Source organism: Coffea arabica, chromosome 2c, assembly GCF_036785885.1.
Source record: "Coffea arabica cultivar ET-39 chromosome 2c, Coffea Arabica ET-39 HiFi, whole genome shotgun sequence".
Lineage (NCBI taxonomy): Eukaryota > Viridiplantae > Streptophyta > Magnoliopsida > Gentianales > Rubiaceae > Coffea > Coffea arabica.
The window spans coordinates 21,939,231-21,956,277 of record NC_092312.1 but is presented as its reverse complement, the minus strand read 5'-3'; the positions used below and the strand labels follow the sequence as shown (position 1 = coordinate 21,956,277).

Genomic DNA, 17,047 nt, shown 5'->3' with positions numbered 1-17,047 from the left:
AGGAATGCAGCTCATTTACAGAAGCGTCTCGTGCTTGGTCGGCATCCTAGGATGGTTATGATGTACTTGTCTTCTGTTTGACAACACGAATTCAATACCATGACATTCAGATTCAACACTTAAAATATGTGTCTCAAAGTGTGTACAGACCATCATGTTGTTTAACTAACATTCATGATCGTCTTTTTAGTGTTTGTATTGGGTGTTTCAGAACTTGTGAGAGTATAAAAAAAGAGAGAAAATTTTAAAAACGGAGAACCCATTCTGTCGAAAAAACTAGCTTATGATGACTATAGATTCTGACACAACTTCATGAACTGGTTAATTCGGGGAAGCTAAAAGATTTTGGTTTATCCGGATTGCATGTGGATGACGACATTTTACTTGATCAGCCTGGGTCAATTTGCATTCACAAATTAAGATAACGATGACAAGTCTAAACTATTCATTTTGAAGACATTTGATGTGTTTAATTGAGGTTGGTGGGTTCAATTTTTATATCAAGATTTAGGACTAAAAATTATATGGATTGCTTCAATTTTTGCACATAAGAAATGGACTCTTGCACGCAGACAATTTCGAATGAAAAGGTTCATCCTTGTACTGCAAAAAAAAATAAAAATTGAAAGCTCAATTTTAAGCCTATTACGTCCAATAAAGCACAAAAAATACTTAGTTTCTCACCATAATGAGAGGAAGGAAAGATGTTAATGAGTATACATGCTAGGCCTTTTTCCTATTAGGTACGACATTGTGAAAAGCAACATAGACTGCTCGATGTCACCAGCTTGAGAATTAGGAGTAGAAATGTATAAGAATCAAAAGAAGAAAACATTCACCCGATATAACTATAAGTGCAGCCTTGTCTTGGATCGTCTTAAGTTCTATCTCAAGGTTGATAAACGGTTACAAGTTTTTATATAAGTGCAAGTTTAAAAAATCTGTTTGAATTGTTATTTTTTAGAGTTTTTATATATATAAAAAAATGTAATAGCAATTTGATACATGTAAAATAAAAAAATATATTCTCGAAGAACATAAAAATCTTTTTGTAAAAAACTGCCGCCTATCAACTAATAATGTAATATGACTAGCCTATGTAGGGGAAGAATATTAATGTCACAATTTCTGAAAAGCAATTATATGGCAACCAAATTTATGACAAATGTCGAAACACGATAATATCACGTAGCCCAGCCAGTGATCGATCAAATATATATCTTCAGATCAATTAAGGCCTGGTAGCAGTTTCCAGCGCAGGCTTGGCCCCTGTTGGGGTTTCAATCCCACATCGATTGGGGGGTTAAGGGGATGGGTAGTTAAATCTCTTGGGTCGTCGTCAAAAGTTGTCGGCTTTTGACGATTGGTTTGGGGTCAAGATTTATTTACGCTTCTCTCTTGGTTTTCTCCAAGAAGTTGAAAGAAAAAAATTAAGGCGGGTTCTTTTTTCTTTTTTTTTTTTTTTCTCTTTTCTTCATCATGAGTGACTTTGTTATTATTATCATTTTTTTTTGGCACAGTGGTGCTTTCCTGCATTTCATGTTCGGCTAAGACAGCAAAGTTTTGCATGAAACAGCATTTCGATCAATGTTTTCTCTTCAATTTACAGATTTTTACAATTAAACGTCCTAACAAATTAAGTTCTCCCCACCTTTTTTTAGGGATAATTTCAGAAACCTCCCCTGAGGTTTTTGATAATTTCATGTAGCTCCCCTAAGGTTTCAAAAATTACACCTACTTCCTTTACCTATTTAAAATGACAATACTAACCTTAATATTTTAATAAAACTCTCTTGTTGCCATGTTTATACAAAGGATGGATTTTATAATTTTTTTTCTTTTTCCTTCTTATTCATTTCTCTTATATTTCATTAGAAGTATAGAAGAACTATCAATATTGTCGCTAATATCTATTCAGAATAAACGTTAAACTAGTAATTTTTTTGATGACTTTTAATATCATCCAATTTTTTTGTAACTCTTTTTTTATATCAAAATCAAGAATAAATCAATAATAATTAAAAACAAATGGTCCAAAATCGCTACCAAACTATCGTATTTCCATCACTAAACTACTCCATAAACTTTTATTAAAAAAATAATCCATAAACTTAGAAAACACAAGATTACACTTTCTTCTCTATCTTAAAAAGAATCTATATTCTCAATAAAGCACTACAAAAAATAGCTTATCATAACAAAAGATTTATTGTTATAGTTGATTATTAAATAACAAATATTGGCATGAAAAACTTGAGACTCCTTTTTTTTTAAAATAATTGTGTCAAATTACTTTACAATTGTTTAGAAGAATAAATTAAACTTTATAAGATAAGGGCATTTTAGGATATTCATTAAAATTTTTATTTTATTTTAAAGTTTGGTTACCAAAGTGTCAAATCAAGGGAGGTAAGTATAATTTTTAAAACTGCAAGGGAACTAAGTGAAATAGTCAGAAACTTCAGGAGAGGTTTCTGAAATTATCCCCTTTTTTTAATATGGAAGTTTTCCCATCTTTATTAAACAGAAAAGCAACATACACAAAAATTAAGGCAGCAAATCTTCTGAAGTCCTTAATGTTTCCTTTGCTTAATCCAAATCAATACTAACGAAGGCAGCTGGATCTGTGGATCCATATATAGTAAAGGCACATGTATAGGTATGTATAAGAGTTTGTCCCAAAAGCTCGGCTTAACAAGTAGAGTGATTAATCAAGTAAACATGAGATTTTTTTTTTCGATTCTCAAATCCTTCCCTCCCTACTCCTTTCTTCCTTTCCTGTTTGGAGGTTTGAAATATATCCTTTTATATACATGCATATATACATATACACACACACACACACACACATATATTCGGAGAAGCAACTTAATTTAGTTAAAAGAAAATTTTGTTAATCATTCACAAACTTCTATTCATCAAAGATTCGTTGATTATGTACGGCTGGACACACGAAACGTGATGGGTGGAATCCATACTACCTTCGCTGTTGAAGTGTGCATTTCTTTGAGAAAGTGCATGTAGTAGGTGGATAACTCATAATTTTACAAATTTATTTTTTTATATATGTTGTTCAGGTGTTTTAATTTATGTCCTCAAGACGCAGAATAGAAAAATCCAAAAAAAAAAAAAAAGAATAGAAAAACCTATTCAGAAAAGGCAAAAATTGCATTTTCAAAATTCCCAATTTATGAGCCTCTATCCATAATCCTTGATGAAATCTAAACATGGTGTCCAAAGACATATATGCTTAAATCAACCATGACCGTGGATGAAACTAAACTTTAAGCGCCACAGCATTTTCTCCAAAGGGCAAATGGAGGATCTTTTTTTCTTTTTTCTTGTTTAGCATTTGTAATTTTCTTTGGTGTAACTTGAAGTTTGTAGATCCAAGTAATAGTAACCACAAACACGCACGCTGAACAGAGGTGGACGTCTGATATATGTGGCCCCAAAAGGCATAGCCTCCAGTAACTTGACCATTCGTCTTTATATTTCGGCCAGATTTTTTATTATCTAATCAAGTATTCCATGTTGAAAACTCTCTATTTTTGGACCATTAAATGACAATTGATCCATCAGAACTCATTGCTTCGTACACTAATTCTAAAACACTCCACGATGTGCCATTAATGAACACTGCCAACAGCAATATATTGTCGTACAGCTGCATACTTGACTTATATTTGATCATTGTTCATTCATGTATTTTCTTGCAGAGGTTCACATTCTCAGAGGAGGTGCTGTCTTTTACCCCCTGATAAGCTTCTTTTGCTCTAGCAGACAGCAATAATTACGAAATTATTACAGTTGTACCTCTTGAATTTCCGCTTGGATTTCAAGATGAAAGCATAGCTTGACTAAGTTTTCTGCACAAGTTTCTCTTGCTGCTAAATGATACGGTTCCTGTACTTTAATATTGAATGAGATACTGCATGGTTGGGAGCTGAGAAGTGAAACGGAAGAGAAGAGGGGTTTGGCAGGATATATAACTCGAATTTATTTTGTTTAAGAAATATGAAAGGTAGGAAAAGAAACAAATGTTTCTTACCTTCTATTCTCTATTCGAATTCCAATCCTTTTCCAATATCGAAAAGATATTTCATGTGAGATGACTCATTAATCTTTTTCGTTCTTATCTTTCATTCTCTACTTCCAAACGTCAAAAAAAAATGTTTATATGTAGTTTCACTTCGAATCCTAAACATCATTCTTCTTTTCTCTCCTCACTAAACTACTTGTTTTTTCTTGACGTAAATTACTCCAAACTAGGCCCCCTCTCTTCTCGCGTTTAAGCAAGAAGACATATTTAAACAACTTACTTAGCTTCGTAAAATAGTTATTTGACCTTTTTCCTTTGGGGAAACTTGAAGCAGCAGACTGATTAGATGCTAAATAAAAGTAAAGGTTAGTGTAGATAATTTAAGTATAGAGAGTAAGATGGGTCAAGAAAAATGTTTAACAGATATCAAATGTGCATTATAGACATCAACCGAAAGGAGCAGCTTCATTTGAAAATGGGTTTTAAGAGAGATTTAACTGTAACCATTACCACATTGACATCCAAAATCCTCTCCATCCCATAAGATTGAACCTAGGTCATAACCCGAACTTTTCAGAGGTCTTCTTAAAGGAGACAACATAAGTACTGGAGCCCTAACTTCAGACTACTAATTAAGGATAGCTAGAATAAAGAGGCAGACTAATAATAAAACCATAATAAGTTTGACATGCTTAATAGGGAGAGACCCCAACATTGGCAGGAGCAAGGAATCCATCTTTCATCAGCACATCCTCTCCTTCCTACACATTTCAACAAGAAGAAAAGACAAAGGAAGAAGTTACTTATAAAAGGGCTGTAAAAATATGTTGACAACATGCTCATATTTGCAAGTGTCTGTAATGGAAGAAAAATCCAATTTAGGGTTTTTTGTTGGGGGGTCACCTGTTGACACACATTGGATTTCTTCACGGGTTGGTCAGGCATGAGTCCGAAGTGAATGTGTGGAAAGTGGGCCCACTGAGGAAGAAAACAAAATGAACCCAGAAATCACATATGAGAAGGGGGAGAAGAAAATTCTTTGAAATGGCAAAATCAAAACAATACCACCTAGCCAGCAGGAAGGTAACCCTAGGTGGTAGCTAGCTACATGAAAAAAATAAAACATAAAGAAGGGCTAAGAGAGACATATAGGAATAGTGGGAGCAAGGCCTTCATAAGCCCCCCCCCCCCCCCCCCCCTCTTTGCTCCCTTTTTCTCTTGGATCTCACATTTTTTGCAGCTGCACTGAAGGCCTCCCTGTGGCTTATATCAGGGTTTCCAGCTTTGATACGTTGGATCTCGTCCCTGCAGTAGTTATTAAATATGAACCTTCATCAGTCTATCCCTTCATCTGTGAATGCTACATATATGGATTAATTTAGTCAAAAACATTCTCATTCCTCATGATCTAATTATATGATTAAACAATTGCTCGAGTGAAGTCTAGGTAAATTGACCAAGAGGAGAAGAATAACAAGATATATTCATCATGTTATTTCACTCGCGTGATTTGAGTGTGCAAATATGTAACATTCCGTTTATTAAATACTAGCTATCAGTACTGAGGACTTACTTGATGAACCGGTTGTAAGCAGATGGCACTCTCTGTCGCTTCTCCGGAGCTGAACAAAGACATAGACACCAAGACAAACGAAAGAAACTAGTAAGTATTATTACAAAACAAAAAAGAGAAAAAAGAATAGAAATCACTTTGGCTTAATTAGCAGCTGACTTTCTTTCTGTAGAGTGAAAGAGGCAAGTCTGCTGCCTGCTGCTTTCATTATCTCTCAGGTCCGCATTCTCTCTCTCACCCTCTTTTCAGTCTTCACTTCATCATTATCTAATGATCTATCTATCTTTTCATCCTTGGAATCTACTCTACTGTTTCTAGATCATCTTGATTTCCGGGAGACAAGTTTCTAGCTTTTATACAGTCAGTCACAGGTGTACATACATCCCCTCCCCCACATTAACAATAAATAAATAAACCCTTCAACCCATAGTCCATCTTAGGAAATAATAGCAATTCAAAATATGTGAAAAGAAAAAGTGAAAACGGATTAATCTTGTAAAAAAAATACTGGAAATAATAACTTGGAATTGAGAAACAAGTTAGAGCTCAAATGAAGTTACTTGAAACCCAAAAAACAGTAAGAAAATCGAAATTCCCTGGACAAAAGGGGTTGGTGGTTCCTTGATGCCAGAAGAGCTGTTGACGAACAATGCAACTAACGAATAAATGCAAGTTCAAACCTGGCTTTCCTTATGTACTAAATATTTGTGGAAAACTGGAATAAAAAGGGGAGGCACGAGTAAAATGTTCTAAAGATGCTTCCCTCTTTGTCCACAGACAAGAAAGTCTTCACACTGTTAGCTGGTAAACGTTTGAAAAGTTAGTTCAAACAGAAGGTTTGGAAAAGAGGGACTTGTTCCTTAATCAGCTAAAAGATCGCTGTTTCCAGGAAAGGCCAGAGTTGGACATTGTTTTTACGCAACTTTTACAGTCAAAGAAGTGCTAATAAACATATTTTCGTTCAAGCAGAATCTTGAAATTCTGGACTTGTGATATTCGTGGGTAGACAGTAAATCATTACAGAAGAAAATGAAGAAGAATGCAATGATCTCACGTCTGTTAGCAACAGGAGGTTTGGGAAGCTCATCAACTCCTCGGACAGGCATAAGTGACTCATTTGGGTTAGGCTGATTGATCAGCAAATTGGGAGGTGTGTTCCTCAGTTCCTCCTGAAAAAGAAACCCAAAAATTCAAGATCAACAAGAAAACATCATCAGGGCAAGAAACTACAAATGTAGACTGGAGAAAACTGCAGCATCTATCTCTTGCTTTAGAGGAGAAACATTTAAGATTGAATATGTTGCTCAAGCATCAAAACCCTAAATTCAAATCAAATGTTTGGGAAGCATAACAATAAAGAAAAATAAATAGGTTGTCAACGTATGCTGTCACATCCAGAGGAAAACAAAAACTCAAATAAACTTGAGACTATAAACACGTTTACCAGAAGATTCTGAGGTGAAAAGAATGAATGTCCAAGATGAAGCTGATTGGCGCTGGGAAGGAGGAGGCCCCGCATGTTCACAGACAGAAGGTTGGTGCAATGCCCACATCGAACAGTTACAGTCTTGAACAAACTAGTGCAAGGAACACTCACCTGCAACAACAACGAAAAAAAATAGAACACAAGAAAGAGGAAGGAAGATCACAAGAAATCATGAGCTGAGAAAAGGGTTGGCCAGGAAAGCTGAAATATAATCATGTATCGTAGACCAAAAAAGCGTTGTTGATAAAAGTAGAATCGATCACTCATTTCATCTGGAGAGTGGAGACAGAAGACAGGAGGGAAAAGAACAGAAAGGGGAGAGTGATACCGCCAGGACAGTGTCACAGAAGTTGCAATGGACGTAACAGAGCTGCTCCGTGGGGGGAGCAGCAAGGTGGTGGTGGTCCGGTGTTGCAAAAGCAGATGAAGAGGACATTTTTCTTGCTTCTCTTTTTGATGGATGCTAAGCCTGTGAGTGTGTGTGTTTTCTTGATTTGATTGATTGATGGAATGACTGGTCGAAGTATATATGGGATTGGATATGTGGAGGGATGGGTTGATGGACAGATTAACCACTTGGATCTGATCTTCTGAATGTTTTCTTTGAGTTATCAAGACAAAATACTAAAAGGAAGCTGAAAGACTCAGAGAGATAGAGAGTGAGAGACACAGAAAGAGGGGGGTCCGACCCAACCCACCATGTAACAGCTGATTTTATAACTCGTACAGAGCCAAACCTGAATATTTTCATTTTTGTCACCCAAAAAAAAAAAAAAAAAACTTGCGCAATAGTTTGTTTAGTGGACATGTGAGATCAAAAAATGGTTACAGTACTTTGAAGCCTGCAGATATTATAACTCAAGTTTGATATATACCTGAGATAAGAGGTTGGAAATAAAAATGAAGTTATATACTTGTGAATTTGAAAATTACAAGCTAAACTGAATTACGCTCATAGAAGTTTCAACTAAACATTGCGCTTAACCTCTCAAACAATATTTTCGTCTTTTATCCCTGTAATTTAAGGATATTAACCCATATTTCCCTTGTACTTTGGAGAGTTCATCAATCTCACGCATTAGAAACTTTGATTAGTGAAGTTAGAGGCACATTATTGATTCATTCAAGCTTGCATTAATCGTGCCCTTTACCAAAGCGACCCTTGTATATTCAGATTCCCGACAAGTTGGAACTAATTAAGTGATGCTTTAGTAATGTTTTATTGGAAAGGTTATAATCCCAGGTTGATCTATCAGTGCCTTCCTTTGAATGCTACACAGTTTAGTGGTTTGGGGCCTGGATATTATTCTCTTGATCTAGCGGTATTGTTCGTTTCCAATAGAGGTCCTTCGAGGTTTAGGTACTTGAAAAGTAGAAAATACTTTGCTCGAGCCCTGCTTGGGGTCATTGACAAATTAAATAAAGCCTCTTTAGTCATCCCAGCGTGTTTAGTTTGGGCGCGTGCCCAACCATTGTTATTTCAACCAACTCAAACGATTCAGAACCAGAATTTGATCTAACCTTCTTTAATTTGAGTTTTTTTTTTTTTTTTGTACACTTTCTTCAATGTTTCTCTGCGACCTTGACAAAACAGTACAGAAATCTGCTTTCTCAAAAGGATTGTTAAAGGGCCGGGTCGACCTAAGCTCAGCCCAAAAAAGCTCACCGAATCTAAGTTTTAATTGAATCGGACAGAGATTAGGTTTAAATATTAAAGCCGAATTAAATGTGAGCTAAGGTTGGATCATATTAGGCTCAGGGTCGATTAAAGTCTGATCCATATATGAGTATAATTATATATGTAAAATATATGTAATAATATTTACAATTTATAATCATCTATACTATATATAAAGAGAGTGGAAGGGGTTTCGAGTAAACAAAAATCTATCACTTTATATACTTTCTAAACTACCCTTAATGATGAGGAAGCTTTTGGTATAAATAACAATCTATCTATCTTTGATAACTACCCATTACCAATATAAATTTTTACCAACTAATATGTGTTTTTTTCATATTTTATTTTTTAAATTATTTTGTAAATTTTAATTTTAATTAGCAACAACCAATTATGGTTATAAATAACTATCAAATACTTTTTATAACTTTTACTTTTGTGAATTTTTTACATATGTATTTTCAAAATATAAAACCAATTTTCTTGAAAATGATTTTAATAAATATACTCAGAATATTTCACAAATATTTTTTCTCTTAGTTGCACACACATTAGTGTGTGCGTTGAATACTAGTACATATTACAACATAAAATGTTAATAATTTATATGTAAATTTGTGTTGATTTATATTTATAAAATATATATTATATATAATTATGTATTTAATTATGAGTTTGTGACAAACCCTATTTGAATTCGAAATACATATAATATTATGAGTTGAGTTTGAACTTTTTTTAATATGAGCCCGAAACCCCAAAAATCCATATAACTTGTGAGTCAGAGTTTGAACTTACTGAAACTCGACTCAAAAAGTCCGATTTACACCGCTATTTCTTAGTACTACTGCATGAAATGGCGTAATGCGTATAATCAGGCTTACATTCCGAGTGAGAGGATTACAATAGTCTAACCCGATAACAAAATCCAAAGGAAGTGGCAAAACACCCCTTTGATCTAGTAACTTCCTTAGATTAGGATAGATTATATTATATAAATGTTATCGTTGCTGTAAAAAAAAGATTAGAAACCATTGACCTCTCTTGCCCCAGTAGGTAATGCCTCGGCAAATTTGCTTCGTTGGTTGTCCTTTCCAGCACTTCCATTTCACTAAAAGAAAAGCCAAGAGAAAAAAAATTATACGCTGACTGTGAATAAAAATCTTATTCATTTGGTAAACAACAATAGCTGACACAACTGTGATTTTCAAAATTACACATACAATAAGTCCAGAGAATGTTCAACTTTGAGAGGGTGTATATATCAAAATAAAATTAAGAGATTGATTTATATTAGAACACTATTAATGTTTGGAAGATGTTTGTAACTTTGAGAAATTTTATCCAGATCGATTTAGATTAATTAATTGGCGAGTCTAATATTTGGTCTTTGATTGATGCAATGAATGAAAGTGTTCCAAATAAAATTATGGAACCCATTCATTTGACATCAACTACTATCCAAAACAAATTATGAGACCCTTATTTGTCCAATTAGCATGATTGGATTAGTCAAATACTAGGTTTATTGCATAGTTAATCCAGTCAAAAGTTTCATGACCGTCATTAATTTCTCTCGATATTTTTCTTACTAACTAAATATGTATGGAAACCTCATTTTCATTTTCTTTTACCTAATTTTCTTTTACTTCGCCTTCCTATATATGCAACTTTCCTTCGATTCAAATAGGGGTTTCTTTTTTCCTTTTCTTTTGGATGTCAATTCTTTCTTTTGTTTATTGATGTTACTTTTAAACCTTTTGTACTTAAAATTGTACAAATTGTTTGACGTATCACATATACAAGAGCCGTAGGGGAGAGAGAGAGATAGAGAAATGTAAGGTTGGCATTCCCGATGGATGCGTGTGTTTTATGTTTGTATTTGGAGAGAGAGAGAGAGTGGGGTGACGGGGGTGGGAGCGAGGGCAGAGGCGGCAGAGGTGGGGGAAAGGAGTGAGAAAGGGACGTGTGCATGGGGTGATTAGCTTTCACTCATTCAGCTGTAGTTTTCACAGTTAAGAGGGTGTGTAAGCCTTTTCTCGGTTCCCAATCGTTATTTAACCCTACGGTTAATAAAGCCTTAAATGGCGGGCACCTATCCTCTGCACTTACTATTATTACCTTTCTGCCCGGAGTCAAGTCCTCTAGGTTCCTTCCCCACTCTGCATGTTTTTTTTTTTATTCCTTCCTCCGGTGGTAAACTCTTTAGCATTATTATAATACTGAAAACTCGCAAAAAAAAAATTCTTAAAATTATGAGAGCAAAGAAACTAATACACCATTGATCAAATGATATTAATTATTGAGTGTATTTGGATTGCAAATTTATTTTAAATAATATATCGTTTGCATCATAAACACATTTTTTAATTTATTTTTTTATATTCTCAACTAATTTTTTATTTTACATACATCACATCACAAAAAGTGCTACAGTAATTATTTCAAATAATACTTTTTATCGAAACACGCTAATTATTATTTCCATTAGATGACCGTTGTACGTTCAGTGAATGATACGACGTGAACCCCTTAATTTGTTTTTTTTTTTTTTTTTTTTTTGAAATTCATGCTATTGTTTTCTACAATAGGGATGAATGACAGTACTGGTGCACCATATTTGCCTCGTTTAGGACCACTAGAGACTCCAAATTTTATTTCACTCTTTGGAAAAATCCGCATCTCTACTTACCATTTATTGATAGCAGAGGAACTTCCATCCTTTTTATTTATAAGCTGCACACTCCCCCTCAGGAAGACAACTAAATGGCGCATTTCAGTTATTCCTTAATTTATAGTAGTAGTGATTCGGTACTGTTAATGGGTCCATATCGCCTTTAATTCAGGTATCTTTTTTTTTTCTTTCTGACATTTTCTCACAAAAGTAAGAATTTTTGGCAAATAAACCTATCTTCCCCACGGTGGCAGATTCAGGCATCTACAATGTCCTTAATTCAGGCATCTACAATGGCAGATTACGTCTTCAACTTCTTTCTAACTCCATGTCCGGATTGTCCCTTGAGCATAAGCAATGAAGTCACATGCAGAATACCAATTTATTTATAGGATAGTCTTTCAAAATCTATATAATTAAATTTTTCACACTTAATTACTAGTACTAGTATATAAGAAGTAGTAATTAAGTACTAGTTTATTTTGCTTCAAAAAAAAGCCCTGAAGTTGCTTGGAGATGGGCTCAAAAAAAAAGAAAATTGACAATTTTGTGATTTGACATCTCAAACTCCTCCCTACTCCCAAATACGCGTTGACAGAGGGACAGAGATACGTATTTGTCAGAGAAAGCAGAAGATGGCTGGATTTCTTCCTCATTGCTCAATTTAAATACTCCATGGTTGAAGCAGTTTTGTCCTAATCAATAATTATCATTTACGTTTATTCTGCAAGTTTACTACTTTGTCCATGATAGTGTACCTACATAACATGGCTGGGGAAAAAAATCTCAAAAATATATATGCAGAAAATTGGTCTTAAATTCTCTTCCTTCATTATGCTACATATTGCCCCGAGGATCGGTTTTGATTACTGTGGAATCCCAAAAACAACACCAACGTTGCTGAAAAAGAGGGTTGTCTTTTCTCTTCCCTAACACAATTGAAAACTATCACATCCAAGCTCCTCTTCCCCATGCGTGCAAGCAGGCTTCATCTTCACCAAAATAATTTGCCCTAAAGGGTTAACTGTTCATCACTCTGTTAGAAAACCCAGTTGTGGTCCTCTGCAATTCCCATATGCAACTTAAATGTCACTGTTGTTTACATTGTTGTGGCTTCACTGCCAAAAACAGATTCTTCATTCATCAGGCTTTGTTTGTGGTGTATTTTGAGACCAACTGAACAGAATAAATATAGGATGGTATGCCTTAGGTTTTAGGGTAGGCTACAGTTCTAGTACTGTTAAATTGAGCATATACTTTTTTGTTTCTTTCTAGATAGCACAACATATAGGTATCCTCAGCTTGAATTCTCAGTAGCTTGAAAGGAAAAAAGGGAGAACTAGTTTGAAGAATGGGATCTTGTGTCTTTCGAAAGTTATTCAGAGTAATTATATTATACCATCACATCTTTGCATTAATTGGTCAATCCAATCACTGCCAAAACCAGTATTTGAACTTTGAGGGGGCAAAAATTGTGTGTAATAATAGCAGCGTCTAACCAAAACTACAATCATTTATTAAAGAATTTTGTACAAAGCAAAGTATGTAACCGATACAAATGTTAACCAAATATAGCTTAGTATTCAAATTTAAAAAGGGCTTTTTTCACCTAACATATAAGATTAGAAAAAAAAGGGATTGATTAACCAGATATAAAGATACTTGTTGTTCTTCTTTACTTCTGCTAGACGTGGATTCAGTTGATCATCTCACAGTCTCTTGAGTTTTTTTTTTATTTAATGGATTTTTGAAAGTGATGCCTTTGAGATACTTGTTAAGATGTCTAAATCATACTTAACTTACCATGTAAATGTACTTACTTTTTTTTTTTTTGTTATACACTTAGTTAACTTACCATGTTAATGCACACGTTTACATCTATTACACTCCTGCATTTAGAAACTTTTTCAAATTAGTTTCACTCATTTCAACAAAACTAACATATGAAACCACCTGTTAGCTAAATCCATAGTATATATGAACTTCTATTATTTGTTGTGGGTTCTGCTCTTTTAAAATAGAGAAATATCATGTTTATATTGCTGACTACAGTAAATCTTAAAAAATGTCTTAAAGAAATTGGCAATAAATGTTGATGTGTGTGTCATCATATGATAAATTAGGTATGATTTGGATATAACAGTGAATGTCCACTAAAAATCCTTATATCATTTATAACTCTAAATTCAGTGAATCATTGCAATTTGGACCTAGACCACTATTATTTACTTATTGTACTACCATTGTATGCATATCCAAAAGTTTGCAGATAAGCTTTATCCTGTAATACTTTTGATTTTTTTTTTCAGGCTTTTTGTAATTTATTTCCTAAGGGCCAAGGATAAGCTTACAAAAAAGAGGGCTCGAAGCCATTAAAATTCAACATATATTATTCTCCACCCCTAATTTGTGTACACTTCTACCTACAAAGTTCAAATTTTTGTAGGCAAAAAAATAGTTGGCCTTACTTTTTATGCTATGCTCTTAGTATGCAAAATAGAAGAAACATATTTATTAAAACGCAGGCCTACCGTAATGAGGTAGTTTCGATAAGTCTTTCGCTGATTTGAGCTTTGTCGACAAATGAAAAATAGGACACCAACCTCAAGGCACTTTAGTTTGAAAAGTAGCATGTCAATAAAACATCTGGGGATAGTTAATTATAAGAACTAATCCGAATAAGTAAACTAAGAGTAATTCATGATCAATCCTAAAAGAAAAATCATGATTCAACAAGAATCCACACATAAGATTTAACAAGGATTTCTCACTTGAGTGCGCATAAGAACATGAATAACTTAACACAACTGTGATAAAATTTGATAATAATATCAAAAGTCTGCAAAATAAAATTTAGCTACGCCCCTATTTACGGTAACAAGTTCTAAACCGAAAAGATACCCAAAAAAAAAAATACTACTAAAATCGAAATGACAAATAAAATTCACGACGTGGCTACCTCCTAATAATTTGTTTGAGAGTTGATTTTCCTCCTTTGTTTGCGCGACTCAATCCAATCCTCTTAGTGGCTAAAACCCGTTCTACATCACAGCATCAAGGGATCAAAGAGAGATAAAGATTCTACTAAGAATAAGGTGTATATATTACCAAAGGGATCGATTTTCAGGAACCAAAATCTCCGGTTTTATCAAGCAGTTTGAGGGGAAAAAAAGAAAAAAGTAAATATTACATCACAAGTAGTGCTGATTATGGTTTTATCTACCACAGATCATAAAGGGTTGGCAAATAATTAGGGGTTGACTTTGGAATTTATTTGGTGCATTTAGGCTGACATAGACAAACTTAAAGTTTGTCTTTTAAACAATATGCACTTTAATTAGAAGAATTTTGATGTCCTAAATTGATAATCTATAATATCCTTATGTTTGGCCACTTTCCCTTCGCGTCTACAATTTAAGGTTGTGTTTGGATTGTATTTTCCTTCATTTTTCATGAAAAAATTACTGTAGCGATTTGATATATATGAGGAAAAAAGGTGACAGGAAAATGTGATCACGGAAAACGGCAATATTTTTCGACGAAAACAAGCAATCCAATCAAGGCCTAAAGTTGTACGTCAAAATTAGGAAATATATGGACACCATTTACGTAATATTGTTTTTTAGCAAGGTGATGATTAATAATCAACTCACTCGATTTCGCGGCGCTAAATTACTAATGAGGCTTCATTGGCAATAGTAAATAGGTCGTATTTCCTAATACTTAATTATGTGATAGAAATTCAGTTCCTAGCTACTTGGTTAAATTTACTGACTTAAGTTGTCAGTTTCTACGCTTCAAGTCACCGCCGGACATGCAAGTACTTCATTAATTTCAGAGATCTTCAGTTCGCTTTAATTGCACGTCTCACCTAGCTCATTGCGCAGCTCATTAATAAACAAAATCAGCACTCGTGTAAGTAATAAGTCTGAATATATATTTATATATATATATATATTCAATCCAGTTGATACCATCTGATCTGTCCAAGCAAAATGAATGAATTGATCAGCAAACCTAATCTCGTTTGCCTTTTCCAAGCTTCTATTATATTCTCTATCATGACTTGAAAAAAGGAAATGATCCTGTGGTGTATGTCTTGGAAGCACGACATGATAAGTTCTATCAAAGTGTACTTGTCATCCTCAGCCGATGATGCCGAGTGGGCTTCTTGTCAAGCTTCACTATTTACTGCTGCTTTTCACCAGTGATGCTCTATAATTTACCTTCCATACTGCCAAAAATCCAAATCTATGGGTAAGCATTAATTCACCAAAAATCTGGTTTTTCTGTTTCCTTTTTTGTTTTCTGTAAAAATGGTTTTTGCTGCGCTATATGAAGCAATTCTGTTCCAATTCAAATGAGATATCAGCTCTCCACTTGGAACGATGGATTTTTTTTTTTTTTTTTACCTTCCACCACTTTTCGATTCCCTCCCTATCCCAAACCTGACAGGCAGGATTACAATGATGGATTAATGCTACTATTGTCACTTGAAAATATATTATTAGATTGCAGTTTACTCTCTCTCTCTCTCTCTCTCTCTCTCTCAAGTTAATTGGGAGAGAATTTGGCACCAGTAGTCTATTTGCATTTCGTTAATACACAGAGGACCTTTCGAAAAGAATTTTGAAGCTTAGGGACAATGTACACAGAAAATTAAGCTGAAACTCCCAATTACTGTGGGCAAGGATCTTTAGTGACTTTGTTTCTCACCCAAAAAAAAAAAAAGAAGGAATTTTATGTTCTTGCCCTTATCTTGGTTTGAGTGTGGTAGTGCCTATTCCGTAATAATTATAAATGGTTCAGACGATCAAAGGTCTGGAGGGAAAAAACTATAAGTTAATTACAGAACGGTTTGTCCTTTAGATCTATTGTTAGTTTGCTATTTAGGGCAATTTTTAACTACTCTTCTTCAAGTTGTTAAAATGGCCAGCTATGACTAATTTTTCCTGACACTCCCGCAATAAGATTTAAGTTGTTAAAGAAGAATCAATGTAGTGTTCTGCAGGGTACCAAAGTTAAATTGAACATTTTTAACCAACTTACTCAAGAGGTGCATAGAACACTATTAGCCGCCTTTGGCATCGATCAACTTCCATCTCTCAAGACTATCTAACGTTGACTTGCATCAATCTCAATAATTTTGAAACTATATATATATATATATATATATATATATATATATATATTGAAGAAAGATCCTTGTATAAGTATTGGTATTTCAAATTCTTTTGAACCCTTAAAAGATAATATGATAGATGTAAAACAATTTACACTCTCACCACTCCACCATGTACATGCTATAAAATATTTTTCAAGGAGTGGTACTACCCTACTATACTATAGCAGTACTTCCATTAAATTCCTGTCTGCTTCATGTTTCAATCAACAAATGGTCTCCCATTTGCTGTCAATGCATCCGAGTGAGGCATGCACTAGCTGGACTTCAGCTGAGGGATCGTAGGAGTGCCAGGAGTTGTGGATACATGGCCCGGGCGCATGAAAAAGCCAACCAGATTCTTGATTCGACGGTGAAGCTCCTGCCATCTGGGCATCTATCTCTCTCCCACAGTTTCTGTCCGTCTCCT

General features: G+C 34.4%; 1 protein-coding gene across 1 annotated transcript; it reads right to left on the bottom strand.

Annotated features, from left to right (window-relative positions):
* Positions 1-4,488: 4,488 nt before the first annotated feature.
* Positions 4,489-7,676, bottom strand: LOC113726805 (axial regulator YABBY 1). Its single transcript, XM_027250681.2, has 7 exons — positions 7,430-7,676; positions 7,060-7,212; positions 6,670-6,784; positions 5,616-5,664; positions 5,272-5,347; positions 4,946-5,020; positions 4,489-4,803 (listed from the first exon to the last, which is right to left on the bottom strand). Exons 1-7 carry the CDS (start codon positions 7,535-7,537, stop codon positions 4,735-4,737), a joined length of 645 nt encoding a protein of 214 aa, XP_027106482.1. The 5' UTR covers positions 7,538-7,676; the 3' UTR covers positions 4,489-4,734.
* Between the last annotated feature and the right edge of the window lie 9,371 nt (positions 7,677-17,047).